The sequence below is a fragment of the Pseudonaja textilis genome, chromosome 2, assembly GCF_049901715.1.
Source record: "Pseudonaja textilis isolate UNSWEBS1 chromosome 2, rPseTex1.2, whole genome shotgun sequence".
Classification (NCBI taxonomy): Eukaryota; Metazoa; Chordata; class Lepidosauria; order Squamata; family Elapidae; genus Pseudonaja; species Pseudonaja textilis.
Window position 1 is genome coordinate 1874699 of NC_141991.1, and position 17409 is coordinate 1892107.

The following is a 17409-nucleotide window of genomic DNA, read 5'->3' on the forward strand; positions in this document are numbered from 1 at the left end:
AAACTTTGAGCTGCTGAACTGTACGTAAAGTAGTCCAAGTGTGAATTCCACCGGGAAAAATTTGACTATTTAGGCTATCGCATATCACACGATGGCATAGAAATGGATCCAGGGAAAGTTCGTGCTGTTTTGGAATGGCCCCTCCCCGCACCAGGTAACAACTTCAAAGTTTCTTGAGATTTGCTAATTTTTACCATCAATTTATCCCTGCTTTTGCGAATATTGCAATGCCTATCACAAATCTCCTAAAAACCAAAGGGAAGTGAAACCAAAGCCTAGTAAACCACTGGAGTGGTCCATCGAGTGACAAGCTGCTTTTGAGAAGCTGAAACGACTGTTTGCTGCTGAACCAGTACTCAAGCACACGGACATGGACACTCCTTTTGTAATCCAAGCCGATGCGAGTGATGTAGCAGTTATAGACCACACCTATCTTCTATTTTTATCTGTTATAGGACTAATGCCTCTTTTGCAGGAGGGCCGAATGTCAGCCTTCAAGATTTTCTTCCTTTGCTTTGCAACTTTCAGCTGTCATAAGTAATGCGGGGAGGAGGGGGCATATGGTTATGGGAAGTGAGCTGGAGGTGTTACGAAACAGAACTGTATAAGTTGGGGTGGGAAGGTTCTTGCTTATGTTTCTTTCCTATACTATGTGCAGCCGCAACTCTTTATCAAAATATGTCAAGGTCAACGGACAGAGGCCTCATCACCACCTGGAGATGCCCACATGATGCTATACACAACTTTTAATTGGATGAGCCAATTGAACTATTGGGGGTGGGAACGTTGCCATTACTTTGTATATGTGATTTACATGCTCATTTTCTCAGATTCAGAATTCTTTTGTTGCTACCACTTGACTTCCAGTAAAAAATATCTTTTCTCTAATTAATGGAATCTAAGTATTTCTTTCTTGGATTTTGAACGGAGCACCATCTGACAGTATGCCTTCAAAGAAGATTGAAAACTCCTAAGTCTATTCTATAGGCAATAATATGCCAGCTAAAATGGATTAGTTCCTTAAATATTTAAATGAGGGAGCTAGCCGTATGTTAATCAATGTCTAAAGCCCACTTTTGTTAGATCAGCAGAAAAAAACCTCCAGACTGTGATTTGGTAACACTAGGAAAAAAAACAGGAGGAAATGATCACCAGACTGCTTGGCAGATCAGCAGAAAATGGAGCACCAGGCTGTTTGGCTGTGCAACGGCAGAAAGGATCAGTTGAAAGGCACACCAGGCTTGACTTGGAAAATGGCTGTCTATTTCAAAGTGGTGTTCTCGCCAAATCTAACCACTACAGTGCCGGAATTACCGCACCTGGAACTGCGTGCCAATTGATCCACAGCTCTGCTTAGGCAGCGCTCCCTTCTTTGGGCAGGCTGCCTATCAAGCTTTTCAATTCAGGAGCCCCTCAATACCTTCGTCTTACTGTGATCCTTGAGTAAAGCGCTGAATGGGTCTCCGCCAGTCAGCTGTTAGGCGCTAACTGTTCTTGGCTCCATACCTCGATCTCCGTGCGCTGAATAGGTAGTGCTCTCTTAATGCGGGTAGGCTTCCTCGCAGGCAGATGAATCTTCAACGCTCCCAATGCCTTTTTCTAGGTTTTGGGAGCGAGTTGGTAGAAAATGTAATCGGGCGCTATAGGAGGCTCCATTGTAGAACAGGCAGGCAGCTTGCTGAGACTGTAGCTGTACTTTCAGTCGAACGAAGCATGGAGGCAATTTGCTTGTCATGCTTGTAGTCCCTTTAAGACTGTTGTGTGGATTATTCCAAAATAAAAAAAAAATCAAGTAATTTTTAAGCTGCCAGCGTCTCTCTATTTGCAAAAAAAAGCACAGGAGCTATTGAGCAACTGTCTATATCAGCCGAGACCGAATAGAAGACCTGGAAATGGTAGCCCAAAGGGGGTGGTTCTTCAGTTTTTTCAATTCGGTCTATAGCCGAACAGAACTGAACACATCCCATATATGGATCCTGTCGAAACCATTCTGGAGAAGGGGTTGCTAGCAGAGAGAAGACTGATTTTGGGACAAGGGGAGCCAGGAAGAGAAAAGACAGCTTGCAAGAGCAGAGGCAGGATAGCAAAGCAAGCGACTGAGTGAACCTGGCCTGCTGGGAGGCCTCTCTATTCCCCAAGGCAACCAGGTAGCACCCGCCTCCTCGTGTGAGAAGCTACAGAAGGTCCTTCTCGCTGAGACCGCTGCCCATGTTCAGATTTCCCGCCTCCCTCTGGCAGCCCACAGCCGAACATGGCGGCCCCACCAACTTCAGCGATACCACCACCCTCTGTGCTCAAAATCTTTCATCTTGAAATGTTTCTTGAAAGTCACCCCAAAGGGGTGAGCAAAGTAGGCTTCTTATCCTACCTTCTCATTAGGGGTAGTCCTTGATTTATGGCCACAACTGAGCCCAAATTTCCATTGCTAAGCAAGATTTAAGTGAGTTTTGCTCCATTTTGGGATTTTCCTTGCCATCGTTAAGTGATGTTCAGTAGTAATAAATAAATATCGTATCTGGTTGAGGCCAGGAGGAGGGGCCAATTGTGTTGAGTGACGTCAAGTTGGCCACACCTAGGCACTCACATGATCACCCAGCCATGCCCACCCAGACAGTCATTAGGGCAGGGAACCGATTGTTAAAAACTTGGCAGCCCACCATGAGGAGATCCTACAACATTTCAGATAAGTGGTTGTCTCACCTCTTCTGAAAAGCCTCCAGCAATGGAGCAGCCCTTAATGGGTCTAAGTCTACATGGAGGGAATTAAGCAGTGGGGTGCCACAAGGTTCTCTCTTAGACCCAGTACTCTTCAATATCTTCATTAATGACTTAGATGAGGGAATAGAAGGGGAACTTACCAAATTTGCAGATAATACTAAGCCGGCAGGAATAGCTAACACCCAAGAAGGTAGGCTCAAAATCCAGATGGATCTTGACAGACTAGAACACTGGGCCGTATGTAACAAAATGAAATTCAACGAAGAGAAAAGTAAAGTCCTACCCTTAGACAAGAAAAACCAAAAGTACACATATAGACTGGGTCAAACCAGACTCAATAGCAGTAACTGTGACAGAGATCTTGGAGTCTTAGTGGACAACCAGCTAAATATGAGCCAGTAGTGTGCAGCAGCAACCAAAAGAGCTAATGCTATCCTAAGTTGTATTAACAGAGGGATACAATCAAGATCAAGTGAGGTACTAATGCCACTCTATAAAGCCTTAGTAAGACCACAGCTAGAGTATTGCATCCAGTTTTGGTCACCACATTATAAAAATGATATTGAGACTCTAGAAAAAAGTACAGGGGAGAGCAACCAGGATGATTAGGGGACTGGGGGCTAAAACATACAATGAACGGTTGCAGGAACTGGGCATGGCTGGTCTAGTGAAGAGAAGGACCAGGGGAGACAGGATAGTGGTCTTCTAATATCTGAGAGGCTGCCACAGAGAGGAAGGGGTCAAGCTGTTTTCTAAAGTGCCTGTAGGCCAGGCAAGGAATAATGGATGGAAACTGAACAAGGAGAGATTTAATCTGGAAATAAGGAGAAACTTTCTGACAGTGAGAACAATCAACCAATGTAACAGCTTATCCTCAGAAGTTGTGGGAGGGCCATCACTTGAGACTTTCAAGAAGAGATTGGACTGCCATTTGTCAGAAATGGTGTAGGATCTCCCGCTTGGGCAGCGGGTTGGACTAGATGACCTACAAGGTCCCTTCCAACTCTGATTATCTGTTATCTGTTATCACAATTACTGAAGGCAAGCCATTCTGCTGGTTAATTGTCTCACCAGTAGGAAATTTCTCAGTGCTTCCATAGCTTAATGAGGTGAAGTACCAGTCAAGTACTGCTAATAAAGTGCCCTTGATCAATTGTTAAGAAACAAAGAGTTATATCTCAGACTCTACAGGCTTCAGTTACTTTGTCAAATGTTAAGATTCATGACATTTCAATTAGAAAAAGACTGAACAAGTATGCTTCGTTTGGAAGGGCTACACAAGGGAAAGTCTCTTCTCTCTAAAAAGGTCATGGCAGCATGGCTGAGGTTTGCACAGTTGCACCTGAACAAATCACATGATTCTGGAACACTGTCCTTGTCACAGACGAGACCAAAGTGGAGATATTTGCCCATAATGCACAGTGATACGTTTGACAAAAACCAAACACAGCATATCAGCACAAGGCATCTCATACAAACTGCCAACAATGGAGGTGGAGAGGTGATGATTTGGGCTTGTTTTACAGCCGCAGGACTTGGACACCTTGCAACCATTGAGTTGACCATGAACTGTATACCAAAGTATTCTAGAGTCAAAAGTGAGGCCATCTGTCCAGTAGCTAAAGCTAGGCTGACATGGGATTATGCAACAGGACAATGGTTGCAAACACATCAGGAAATCTACAACAGAATGGCTGAAAAAGAAAAGGTAAAAGCTGTTGCAATGGCAGTCAAAGTCCAGACCTCAACCCGATTGGCGGGACCACAAGCGAGTTGTGCATAAAAAACCTCAATGGACTGAAGCAACATTGTAAAAAAGATGGGCCAAAATTCCTCCACAACGCTGCAAGAGACTGAGAAAGTCACACAGAAAAGAATTACTTCTAGTTGTTGCTGGTTCTACAAATTATTGAATCACACATTTTACACACATGACTTCTTCGTTTTGGCTTTTTTATAAAATAAATGATGATCTGATGTAATATGACATGTATTGTTGTTCATCTGTGGTTGTATTTATCTACTTTTAAGAACTTCTAAGGACCAAATTATTTTTACTACGTCCTGATATATAGAATCATAGAAGTCAAGGAGAGTGTAGTTTCTTTTTCACATCACTGTTTATCTGGAAGTCCTGGGGAGAGAGTATACATTTGGAGGTATATACGATATACGATACACACACACACATTTCAGGGAGAAATAACACACACCCAATATGGAGAAAATCCATGTCTTTCAAGCTCGAAAAATATCTCAAAATGGTTTCAGTCAAACGTTCTGCCCTAAAGTTAGTCAGGAATCTGATGAATTTGATGATTGCTCGTCTATTGAGATGGCAAGGCTGAAATTCAGGCCTCAACAAGCTTCTGGGACCATGAAAACTTTCACAGGAAACTACTAGCCCAGGGGTTTGCAACCTTAAACACGGAAACAGCCATTTGGACCAGTTTCCCATGGTGGGGGTGGGGAGGATCAGGAGCCACAAAACTTCGGTGGGCATGGCCAACTCGATGTCACTCATTCCACCCAGTCACATGACCCCCTAGCCATGCCTACACAGCCACAAAACCCTTCTCTATGTCTCTCTCTCTCCCCCTTTCTGTATATCTCTGCCCCTCTCTCTCCCTCTCCCTATCTTCCCCTCTCTCTGTGTCTCTCTATGGCTCTCTCTCCCCCGCCACCCGTCTGTCTCTGTCTCTGAGAAGGCCGTGGGTGGGCAAAACCTGCAAGCTCTCCTTGGGCCTGTTCGCCACCCTTTTTATTTCTTCTATTTGGAAATTCGGGCTGGCTGAGGAACGATCGCCAGCCATGGTGGAGGCTTCCCTTCAGGTGACCCTCCTCCACCCCCTCCTTCTCCTCTTGTGACCCCTTGGCCGGCTGTGGAGGGACCAAAAGGGTGCGCATGCACAGGGAGATGTTCCTCAAGCAAGCGCCAAAGCCCAGCAAAGGCATGTGTGGGGCAGGCAGCTGCTCACTTGAGGGTCTACCCGCCTGGCCACAGCCGTCCAAGGGGTCACAGGAGGACGAGGGGTGGTGCCCAAAGGGAATCCTCCGCCATGGCTGGCGCTCGTTCCTAAGCCAGCCCAGATTTCCAAAAAGAAGAAATAAAAGGAGTAGCGAAGAGCCGCAAGGAAAGCTGCTGGCGTGGTCCAGCAGTGGCTTTCTGAGAGAGAGAAGAGATGCAGAGACAGAGAGCACAGAAGAGAGAGAAAGAGAGAGAGAGAGAGAGAGAGAGAGAGAGCAGGGCAGGGAACTGGCTGACAGGCAAGCATCTTTGGTGAGGGCTTTCTTCGAGCCTGTCCCACAGGGTGGGCATGCAAGGTTCGGTGCGGACAGCTCCCTTTTCCCACTGCCCTGAACCTCTTAAATCTGTGGCTAGGCGCTTCAGGCCCGTCCCTCTTTCCAATACTCCATCCACCCAGATCCCATTCCCATCCTGCCTGCCCTCGTGACCTTCTCAGACCTGACGAAAAAGGGGAGGGCAAGGGGCGGAGCTGGCCAGTAATGGGACAGGGAGCCACAGTAGAGGGCTGAAAGAGCCACATGCGTCTCCAGAGCTGTGGTTTGCCAGCACCCACACTAGCCTGTGGGTTAGGCATGTCTCCAAAACCACAGAAGGCATGCTTGACTATTTTTGTAACTTTTATATTTTTAAAAAATTTCTATATCTTATCTGTCGTGTGAGAGCTGCCTCTGACTGTATGTAATGAAGTGAAAGTGAAATTTTAAACATCTACCTTACACTCAGTTCTGGGTTCCTTCCTTTTTGTGGGCACCCATCTTTATTCAGACAATAAATGCATGGGCTTATCAACACACACACACACACACACACTTGGACTCTGTCTTTTATTTTATCGAGCCACACCTGTCAATCTGCATGACACTAGCCTTACAGATGTGGAGCTTTTAACTGCTGAAATTATGCCTAAAGCCTCTGCAAGATTTGAAGCACCAGTTTTGCCCATGGAAGTCCTGAGCTCTGAGTAAGGGCAGAAAATACTTTCCACAACCCCTTTGGTGACATCCCAATTGAAGTAGTCTTCACTTACTGACTGCAATTGGGACTAGCATCTGTGTCACTAAGCCGCCCGATCATAAAGCCTGATTTCAAATGATGGTGTCAACTTACATCTGTTCCTCTGCAGTTCTTAAAAAAAAAATCATTGTGGGTTTTCCCCAGAAAACATAGGGTCCACTACAGAAAAATTGAGTTTTTTGGGGGGACCTTGGAGATCTTCTAGTTCAGGCAGGAGACCCTATTCCATTCCGAACAAACGGCTGTCCAATCTCCTCCGAAGACCCTCCAGTCACGGAGCCCCCACAACCTCTGGAGGGGAGCCATTCCCAAAGGATCCACCGTCGCTTGAAAGAGGCTTTTGAGATCTTCCCCCCAGCAGAGAATCGCAGCCACCAGTTTCACAGCGTGCAGCCCCAGCGGGCTCCGATCTGGGGAGGGAAGGAACCTGCAGCTGACGCGCTTCAGCCCAGTTGCTTCTCTGCTTCCAGGCCGCGGAGGGAACCGAACAGCCCGACTTGCTCCCGGACTCTCCTCCCACCTGCTGCCCCCAACTCACCTGCCAGCTGCTGCTTCCATCCTGGGAAGAGCACAGAAGCCGCTCTGGACACCACCTTCCTCCCACGAGCGATCCGGAAGAGGAAGTTCCTCTCTGCGCTTTTCCTCTCCTCCCTTCCTTTCTAGCATTGCAATACTATGTAGTTTAGAACTGCTTTTTTAAGCTCGAGCACGGATGGCAGTACTGGATTGATGTCTTTCTTGGCACAGATGTTGCCTGACCGCCATCTAGCGACAGGAGGTGGAAAAACACGCTTTATCAAGGCTCACCATGGCGTTTGGAAGATGTTTTCACGGATTACGTGGCGGCGACAGAAAGTGTTCGCCTCCTAGCAACTGACTTTTGCAACCGAGCCAAGTGAAATAGAGAATTTTGACGCTACTTAGCTCCGTTTTTTTTGTGCCTTTGAGTCAGTCTTGATGGCTGGCCTTGCACTTTCCTTGGCAACGGTTTTTGGAAGTGGCCCCCCCCCGACTTTTCCTGCTTCCTAGGCCTGAGAGGACTGGCCAAAGTTGAACAGGTGGTTTTGCGCCCTTCAGGTGGGACTGAAACTGAGCGTTTCTCTGTCTCTAACCTGGTTTCTTCATCACTACACCAAACTGGATCTTCTTCCTCCCTACAATATCTGACTGTGGCTGGCTGACATTGGTGGGAAAGTCGGTGCCATATTCCAAAGCTGCAGTAGTCACAAGACTGGCTCTTTGGCCATCCCAGAGTAACTGCTCCTTCACCCTGGTGCACCGGCCTGCCATGGACTGAAGGAGCTCCAGAGCACCCTCCAAAGCAATTAATCCAGGCTGCATGGGAACACAAGGCTGCGCCGCCCACATGGCGTGCAGGAACCCTCCCCACCCACTTACTCCTTACCTGGCAAACTTGCCTAAGTTGCTATTTTTCCTTTTTTTTCCCCCAACCGTCAGCTATTCTGCTGTGCCGGGAAGTTTAGATTAGCTAGAAAGCAGGAAACCATTGGCTTTCTAGCTAATCTTTAGATCTTCGGCTCTGCTTAAAACCTTCCTTAGAACTGAAGCTTCTATAATTCAGTGCAGACTCAGGTAGCCGATGGCAGAAAGGTAGATCTCTGAATGAATCTGTGATTGTGTGAGCAATTCAATCTGCCTGCCTGCTTTGCCTGATTTTGGGTAAAAGTTGCTCTTTTTTAATAAAAATATCAATATTTACATCAATATTTATAATATTTACATACAAGCCATGCCCAGCCAGTCACATGGCCACCAATCCACACCCACAAATTAGGCCACATCCACAGAACCAGTTAAGAAATTTGAATCCCACCCATGCCTCTGTGTGTTTGTGTGTGTGTGAGAGAGAGGGAGGGTTTAGATCAGATCTCTCTCCCACCAATGTCAGCAAGCCACCATCAATCAAAATTCCTATTAGTGGTCTGCAGGATTTAAAATTATGAATTTGGTGATCCCTGAGGTCCAAAAGGTTGGTGACCCCTGCCGTAGACCATCCCCTGTGACTCTTAGTTGGCTTTATTTAATTTTGCTTGATATTGTTATATAGCCTTGTAAGAGATTCAGAGGCTTTGGGATCATTGCAAGCATTTCCAATTCCTAACTACAATGAGACATGATAAAGATGGTGCACTAAAATGTCACACCAAGGAAAGAACGAAAGTTGATTAAATATATATTTTACTATTTTAGTGTGGTGCAGTGAACTAGAAGTGGAGCTCTCACTTCACAATCAGGAGGTGTGACTTCAATCCTAGGTAGAGGCAGATATTTCTCTCTCTGGACACAATGAGAATATATATGCTGCAAACTCCGCATTGGCAACAGGAAGGGCATCCGGCCAGTAAACACTCAGCTCCATTCTGTTTTCCCAACACCACCCCGCAACACATAAACACATACTATTTTAAATTTTAGAAATTTTGCATATGTTTAAATGTTTCAATTCTAAATCATTTGCAAGTGAAGATCACAGCAGTAGTTGTCAATAAAGCTGGAGATCCTGTGGTCAAAACCACAATCCCTTTTCTCCTCAACTCAATATTCCTACAGCTGTTCTCCAATGAAGACCACCTGCAAGGCACAACAGCCTTTACATCTGAAATTTTACCCTGGTTTTCTCACTGCCCCAAACTCCCCCAATATATTTGCTATTCACATGGTAACTTCCACTGGTGTGCCTCATTCTTGACACAATCTGAACAGACGTGCTTGGTGTGCTGAATTCTTGAAACTGTTTGGAAAAGATAAACTTTGAAATCCTTCGGCTTCTTCTTTCGCTTTCTCATTAAATGAGGAGCCACAATCTCTAACTATAGTCTGAGTGCTCCTGTCCCCAAGAGATGCTGGCTGGAGAATTCTGGGGCTGAAAATCTCAGGGAAGGCAAGGAAGAAAAAGGCTGGGACTCTATGTGGTATTTCTATCTACCATGATAAAAATGCAAAGAACACTCCCAAAATATTTTTACATAATTGCACAATTTCTGCAAAAATAAATATCCAGCAACTTCTGCTGCTGATGGCCAAATAGCCATTATCAAACTAATATGTTGCAATTTCTTCTTTTCTCCTTCCCATCTAATATCATTACATAAAGGTAAAGGTTCCACTTGCACATATGTGCTAGTCGTTTCTGGCTCTAGGGGCCGGTGCTCATCTCTTAAGAGCCAGTGCTGTCCAAAGACGTCTCCATGGTCATGTGGCCAGCATGACTAAACACAGGTGTACAGAATATTTTTACCTTCCCACTAAAGTGGCCCTATTTTTCTACTTGCATTTTTACATGCTTTTGAACTGCTAGGTTGGCAGAAGCTGAGACAAGTAACGGGAGCTCATTCCATTATGTGGTGCTAGGGATTCAAACCACTGAATTGCTGACCTTTATGATTGACAAGCTCAGCGTCTTAGCCACTGAGCCACCACATCCCTCTTATATATTTGTCTACAAAAAAATCAGGCAAATTCTTTACAGTCAAATTAAATAAGTCAGTTTCTCAGCTGGACTTATAATGGGACGTTAGAAATGAAATTAGAAATAGAAAATAAAAATAGAAAAAGGAGTCAGACAGGGCTGCCCACTCTCACCCCTGCTCTTCATATTATCACTAGAAGCATTATTAACGCGAATTAGACAGAACCCAGACATAAAAGGATTAAAGGTTAAGAAAGAAGAATATAAGTTGCAAGCGTTTGCGGATGATATGATTTTTTTTCATTGAAGAACCAACAGAAAGAGGATAAAAATTGATGAATGAATTAGAACAATTTGGAGCAGTAGCAGGACTAAAAATTAATAGGAAGAAAATGAAATTAATGACTAAAAATTTAACAGGAAAACAGAAATTAGAACTAGAAGTTATGGGACTACAAGTGATAAAGAAAGCTAAATATTTAGGAATATGGTTGATAGCACATTGCAAGACACAAAAGGAAAACAGTTATGACAAATTAATGCAACAGGTAAAGAAGGATTTAGAAACATGGGGCAAACTGCAACTTCCACTATTAGGCAGGATTGCTGCTATTAAAATGAATATTCTTCCAAAATTCCTCTATATATTTCAGACGATTCCAATTAAAGTACACAAAAGTTTTTTGAAGAACACAAGATAACCGCAAAATTCATCTGGCAAGGAAAAAACCTAGAATAAATTTAAAGGCAATGCAAGATATGAAGAGCAGGGGAGGGCTGGCACTCCCAAATTGGGAGTTGTGTTATAGTGCGGCCTCTTTAGTATGGTTGAAGGAATGGGTGAATTTAACCAATAAGAGAATATTACTCTTAGAAGGCCATGACTTACAGAGGGGGTGGCATGCTTTTTTATGGGATATTGGGAAAACTAGCCAGAAATATTTTCACAGACACCTAATCAGAGATTCATTACTGACCAATTGGAAGAAAATACAGAAAAAACACTATTTAAAGATGCCAATCTGGATCTCAACAATGGAGGCGATGATCCACCCAAATAATCTGGATATTACTAAAATGATTAAATATAAGGACCTATTGGATATGCAAGGAAATCTGAAATTGTGGCAAGACCTTCAAGATCAGGGATTAAAAATTGATCGGTGGGCATATCTTCAAATTCAGGACAAGAAAGAATTTGGAATTAATAATAAACTCCAGCAATTAGATAAAATTTTATTAGGATCAGGCAAAAAAACAAAAACAAAATTTTATAATTATTTATTAGAGGTAGAATTAGCAGAAGAAATTGTTAAAGGAAACATTATAGCCTAGAGTAGGAATATAGGACGTAGTATCACCTTAACAGAATGGGAAAAGGTCTGGGGTAGAAATAATAAAATCACAAAATCGGTAGCGTACAAAGAAAATTCCTATAAAATGTTTTACAGGTGGCACCTTCCTCCTTCGAGATCAGCGAAGATACACCCCAATATGAATCAATCTGCTGGAAATGCAAAAAAAAAAGAGGGAATTTTCTTCCATATGTGGTGGTCTTGTACAGAAGCTCAAAAATATTGGCAGAAAATTAGAAATTGACTGGAGGAAATGACAAGAGAACAGATCGAATTTAAACCAGAGTCCTTTCTATTAGGGATCTTTGATAAAAACTAAAAAAAAATATACCCCAAAACGAGTGAAATATATAATAAGGACATATTTTGACAAGCGGCCAGATTGGCTTTTGCACAATGTTGGAAACAGCCTCATATTCCATCAGAGGAAATGATTATTCAAAAAATTTCAAGTTGTGCAGAAATGGACAAATTAACCTTGGCATTAAAAGATAAGACACTTCAATATATTACAACAGCTGGAACTGCTGGTACAAATGGATAGACCAAAGACAGTTTTCAACTAAAAGGCAAAAGAATATGATAGAATCGTAGTAGTAATATATATATATATATATATAGAATTGTGTATATGGCACAAAATAAGGATAAAAAGGAGGTCTCACAAACTGTTGAAGATGGAAATGTTTTTAATTGTTTTCTGTCTTTTTCTTGCTTTTTTTTTCCTTTTCTCTCTTACATTTATGTGTGTGTTGTTGGTCTATTTTAATTGTAAAATCAATAAACTGTATTTAAAAAAAGAAATGAAATTTATGCCTTCCCTATACTCATCACTTTGGGTCTCAGGTGGGTTTTCTTGTGTGCAATAAGGGCGGAATGTTTCCTGAAGGACCATCCACACTTGGGGCACTTAAACGGTTTCTCCCCTGTGTGTATAAGCATATGATTTAGAAGGTTAACCCTAGTACTGAGATCTTTCCCACAGTCTGGACACTCATAAGGTTTCTCCCCTGTGTGAGTTCTCTGGTGTCTCACCAGGCTGGACTTCTGACTGAAACTTTTCCCACAATCAGGACATTTAAAGGGTTTCACTCCTGTGTGAGTCCTCTGGTGTATCACAAGCTGGGAATTCTGAGAGAAACTTTTTCCACAATCAGAACATTCAAAGGGTTTCTCTCCTGTGTGAGATCTCTGGTGTATCACCAGGCTGGGAATTCTGACTGAAACTTTTCCCACAATTAGGACATTCGAAGGGTTTCTCTCCTGTATGAGTCCTCTGGTGGCTAATAAGGTGGGAATTGGTACTGAATCTTTTCTCACAATCAGGACATTCAAAGGATTTCTCTCCTGTGTGGATTCTCTGGTGTTGAACCAAGCTGGAATTCTGACTGAAACTTTTCCCACAATTAGGACATTCAAAGGGTTTCTCTCCTGTATGAGTCCTCTGATGTATCACAAGGCTGGAATTGGTACTGAAACTTTTTCCACAGTCAAGACATTCAAAGGGTTTCTCTCCTGTGTGAATCTTCTGGTGGTTAATAAGGTTGGAATTGTTACTAAAACTTTTCCTACAATCAGGACATTCAAAGGGTTTCTCTCCTGTGTGAGATCTCTGGTGTATCACCAAGCTGGAATTCTGACTGAAACTTTTCCCACAATCAGGACATTTAAAGGGTTTCTCTCCTGTGTGAGTTCTCTGGTGTTTCACCAGGCTGGAATTGTGACTGAAACTTTTCCCACAATCAGGACACTCAAACGGTTTCTCTCCTGTGTGAGTCCTCTGATGTGTCACCAGGGTAGAATGCTGACTAAAACTTTTTCCACAATCAAGACACCCAAAGGGTTTTTCTCCTATGTGAGTCCTCTGGTGTCTCATGAGTCTGGAATTCTTACTGAAACTTTTCCCACAGTCAGGACATTCAAATGGTTTCTCTCCTGTGTGAGCCCATGTTGCCATATCTCATGAAAGCATTTACCGCACTGGAAGCATTTGGAGGGCTTCTCTCCTGTGTGAGTCCTTCCACTGATCACAACAAAGTTGTTCTGATCAGAGATTTTGCCACATTTAGAGCATTGTATGGCTTTTCTCCAGTCAGGATCCTCTCAGGCATAATCAGCTGTGATTTGCAAGTTGTATCTTTCCCACAACAGGCACATCTATGAAGCTCTTCCACAACTAATATTCCAGAGGATGTCCAAAATATGGGTCATCCCTTCTTTAGTAGTAGTGGCGATTTTCTTCCTCCCAGAGCAAGGCCTACAACACTGTCTGCACTACGTGGCTTTCCAAGTGACCTTTTCCTCGCCTGTAACTTCCAGATATTCCCCTCTTTTGCTGAATGGAAAAATAATCTTTGACTTTTCATGCAATGTGTGCTTGGACTTTAAACTCTACTTTTCCGACCTAGAAATCTCTTCTTGATTTTCTGTTGCTTCTCTCTCATCTGTTGAGGAAGGTGAAGAATTGTGTGGCTCCCTGAAAGAAATGGAAAATATTTTGATTTTTGGACTGACTTGCTTTCCTATTCAATGTTGCCGGTTATCCTCAGTTGTGCAGAACGTTCTTATTGCCATTCTCTTTGCCTATAAGATTCAAATAAAAGGGCATCTTTAAGTGTACATAAAATGGTTGCAGAAGATGAGAAAAAAAGAAAATGTTTACATTACAATGACAAAGCTAACATGCCACAACGCTCCAATAAGCTCTCACATTAATCATGATTCATTTGACACATGGAAAACTACCCAGATCCAAATTCAAATATTCATCAATGATGAAATTCCCTTGTTGACTGGGTTAATCACAAATTCTTAGCAGAGCAAAGGGTTGTTGTCAAATACAGGCAAGTGAAAAAGAAAGAACACCCTCTTTGATCTTTGGTTTTACTTATCAGGGTATTATAAATATTGCAACAGAGTATAACAAAATTGGAAGGGACTTTGCAGATCTTCTAATCCAGTCACTGATCAAGCAGAACACCCTATACCAGTGGCCCCCAACCTTTTTTGTGCCACGGCCCGGTACCGGCATCACAAAATGATCCGCAGCCCGGTACCGGCATCAGCACGCATTACAAGGCGAGCTGAGCGACCGGCCGGCCAGCCATCCCCCGCTTCTCCCCGCCACCTTCAACTCCTCCTTTGTACCTTTGTCGATGGGCTTCGCTTCGGGACAGCTTTGGGACAGACGCTCGGCTCGCCTTGCCTTGGGTCCTGAAGGAATCCTTGCACCTTAGTTTCATTCGAAGCCCCTCCCTTCGATGAAACTAAGGCATGAGGATTCCTTCAGGATCCAACCGGAAAAGCTCACCCGGAAGTACTTTCTCGTCAAACAAGATGGCGACGCCCAGCAAACCGGCAGTCCGGTAGGAAATGTTCCACGGACCGGTACCGGTCCACGGCCCGGTGGTTGGGGACCCCTGCCCTATACCATGTCATAGAAGTGACTGTCTCGTCTCTTCTGAAAAGCCTCCAGTGATGGAGCACCACAACTTCTGAAGGCAAGCTGTTCTGCTGGTTACTTGTTCTTACCATTAGCAAAATGCCCTTGATCAATTGATCATCAGAAAGTGTGAGTACATCTACAAAAGCCGAAACTCAAAGCCGGAGTTTCCTGGTCTCCGGCATTGAGCTGAGTGTTAACATAATGCCAAAGAGTAAAGAATCAGCAATGAACTTAGAGAAGCAATTGCTGCTGCCCATCAATTTGGAACGGTTTAAAAGATCATTTCCAAAAAATTTGAAATCCTTCATTCTATAGTGAGGAATGTAATTCACAAGTGGGAACCACTGCTGGCAGTTGCTAATCTTCCCAGAAGTGGATATCCAAGAAAACCCAGGACCTGGACACCTTGCAGTCTTTGAGTCGACGATGAACCCCTCTGCATACTAAAGTATTCTAGAGTCAAACGTGAGGCCATCTGTCCAATAGCTAAAGCTAGGCTGACATGGGATTATACAACAGGACAATGGTCGCAAAACACATCAGGAAATCTACAACAGGATGGCTGAAAAAGAAAAGAAACAAGATGTTCCAATGGCAAAGTCCAGACTTCAACCCGAGTGGTGGGAGTCAAGAGAGTTGTGCATAAAAACACCCACAAACCTCAATGAACTCAAGCAATATTGTAAAAAAGACTGAGCCAAAATTCCTCCACAACACTGCAAGAGACTGATAAAGTCACACAAAAAAGAATTTGACTTTTTCATTTTGGCTTTCTTTTTATAAAAATAAATGATGACTTGATGTAATATGTCATGTGTTGTTCATCTGTAGTTGTATTTCCCTATTTTCCCTCAACACTGTCCAACTATTTACAAAGTCTGCACTACTATTACTATTAATCTTCTCACCACTCCTTATCACCCATCCCCTCCAACTTGTGACTCTATGACTGTAACTTTGTTGCTTGTATCCTAATGATTTTTATTGACTGTTTCCTAGTATGATTTGTATGAATAGTATGACTATTATTAAGTGTTGTACCATATGATTTTTGACTCTTGATGAGCGTATCTTTTCTTTTATGTACACTGAGAGCATTTGCACCAAGACAAATTCCTTGTGTGTCCAATTACACTTGGCCAATAAAGCATTCTTAAGAACTTCTAAGGACCAAATGATTTTTACTATGTCCTGCTATATAAAATCATAGAAGTCAAAGAGATTGTACTTTCTTTTTCACATGCCTGTATACCTGGAAGTCCTGGGGAGAGATTATGTTTGCAGATATATACATTCAGAGAGAGAGAGAAATACAAACACCTACAATATGGAGATAATCCATGTCTTTCCTGAAGAATATGATTACAGTTAAACCTTCTGCACTAATGTTAATCAGGAATTTGATGATTGCTCATCTGCTGAGATGGCAAGGCTAATGTTTAGGCCTCAACAAACTTCTGAGGCCATGAAAACTTTCACAGGAAACCACTAGCCTCTGGGTTAGGCATGTGACCAAAACCACCGAAGGCGTTTTTAGCTATTTTTATAATTTCCATATTTCTGTACCTTATCTGTTGTGTGCCAGCTCCCTCTTATGTAATGAGAAAAAGCAAACAAATGTATAAATATCTGCCTTTCACTACACTCAGGATTCTTTCCTTCTTAGGAGGGACCCCTCTTTATTCAGATGGATAAATGCATTGGCTTATCAACACACTTGGACTCAGTCTTTTATTTCACTGAGCCACACCTGTCAGTCTGCATGACACTAACTTTAGATGTGGGGGCTTTAACTGATGAAATGATACCTAAAACAAGTTTTGAAGCACCAGTTTTGCCCATGGAAGCCATGAGCTCCAAGTAAGGGCAGAAAACACTTTCCACAATCCTTTTGGTGACATCCCAATTGAAGAAGTCCTCATTTACTGACTGCAATTGGGACTGGCATCTGTGTCACTAAGCGGCCCAATCATGAAGCATGAAGTCACACAATAGAACCAAGTTACATTTGTTACTTTAAGGTGTTTTAATGTGTATGTATTTTTTATTTCTCAAAGCCACCCACAGTTATGTCATGGTAAGGTAGGTGGCCAATAAATGTTACAAATAAATACAACTGAATAACCAAAACGTTCAAAATGTTCAATTTTTAAAAAACTGGTGGGTTAAGCAGAGTTGAACCTGGTGAATACACGGATGGGGGAACCAAGAGGAAAACACGGTGCTTGTAAACTAGAAATGGAAGGAAAATAACCCAGAAAAGACCCAGAAGAGGCACCTCAGTCCGGTTTTCTTGCCCAGAAAACATCAGGTCCACTACAGGTTGAGTTGGTAGGGGACCTTGGAGGTCTTCTAGTCCATCCCCTGTTCAGGCAGGAGACCCAATTCCATTCCGAACAAACGGCTGTCCAATCTCCTC

The 17409-nt window shown here is 43.1% G+C and overlaps 5 protein-coding genes across 6 annotated transcripts in view; all 5 read right to left on the reverse strand.

The window, feature by feature from the left end:
* The window catches only part of LOC113453097 (uncharacterized), a 154519-nt gene extending 147161 nt beyond the window's left edge, over nucleotides 1–7358 (reverse strand). Inside the window, exon 1 of the mRNA XM_087928229.1 lies at nucleotides 7299–7358. The gene's annotated coding sequence lies outside the window, so the exon portion shown is untranslated. The remainder of the gene's footprint in view (nucleotides 1–7298) is intronic.
* Nucleotides 1–7363, reverse strand: part of LOC148126529 (uncharacterized) — a 74720-nt gene extending 67357 nt beyond the window's left edge. The window contains exon 1 of the mRNA XM_087928303.1: nucleotides 7299–7363. The gene's annotated coding sequence lies outside the window, so the exon portion shown is untranslated. The remainder of the gene's footprint in view (nucleotides 1–7298) is intronic.
* The window catches only part of LOC113451933 (uncharacterized), a 159129-nt gene extending 151745 nt beyond the window's left edge, over nucleotides 1–7384 (reverse strand). The window contains exon 1 of the mRNA XM_087928475.1: nucleotides 7299–7384. The gene's annotated coding sequence lies outside the window, so the exon portion shown is untranslated. The remainder of the gene's footprint in view (nucleotides 1–7298) is intronic.
* The window catches only part of LOC148126528 (uncharacterized), a 149451-nt gene that overhangs the window by 131692 nt on the left and 350 nt on the right, over nucleotides 1–17409 (reverse strand). Inside the window, exon 1 of one of the 2 annotated variants that reach the window (XM_087927887.1) lies at nucleotides 7299–7384. The exons of the other annotated variant lie outside the window; for it this stretch is intronic. The gene's annotated coding sequence lies outside the window, so the exon portion shown is untranslated. Of the gene's footprint in view, nucleotides 1–7298; nucleotides 7385–17409 lie in introns of those variants that run through there. 2 annotated transcript variants of the gene reach the window in all.
* LOC113454385 (uncharacterized) overlaps nucleotides 1–17409 on the reverse strand; it is a 31000-nt gene that overhangs the window by 13202 nt on the left and 389 nt on the right. The window contains 3 exon segments of the mRNA XM_087928473.1: nucleotides 7919–7923; nucleotides 12462–12754; nucleotides 12756–14128. Coding sequence (XP_087784599.1) covers nucleotides 7919–7923; nucleotides 12462–12754; nucleotides 12756–13502 — 1045 coding nt within the window. The 5' untranslated portion in view covers nucleotides 13503–14128.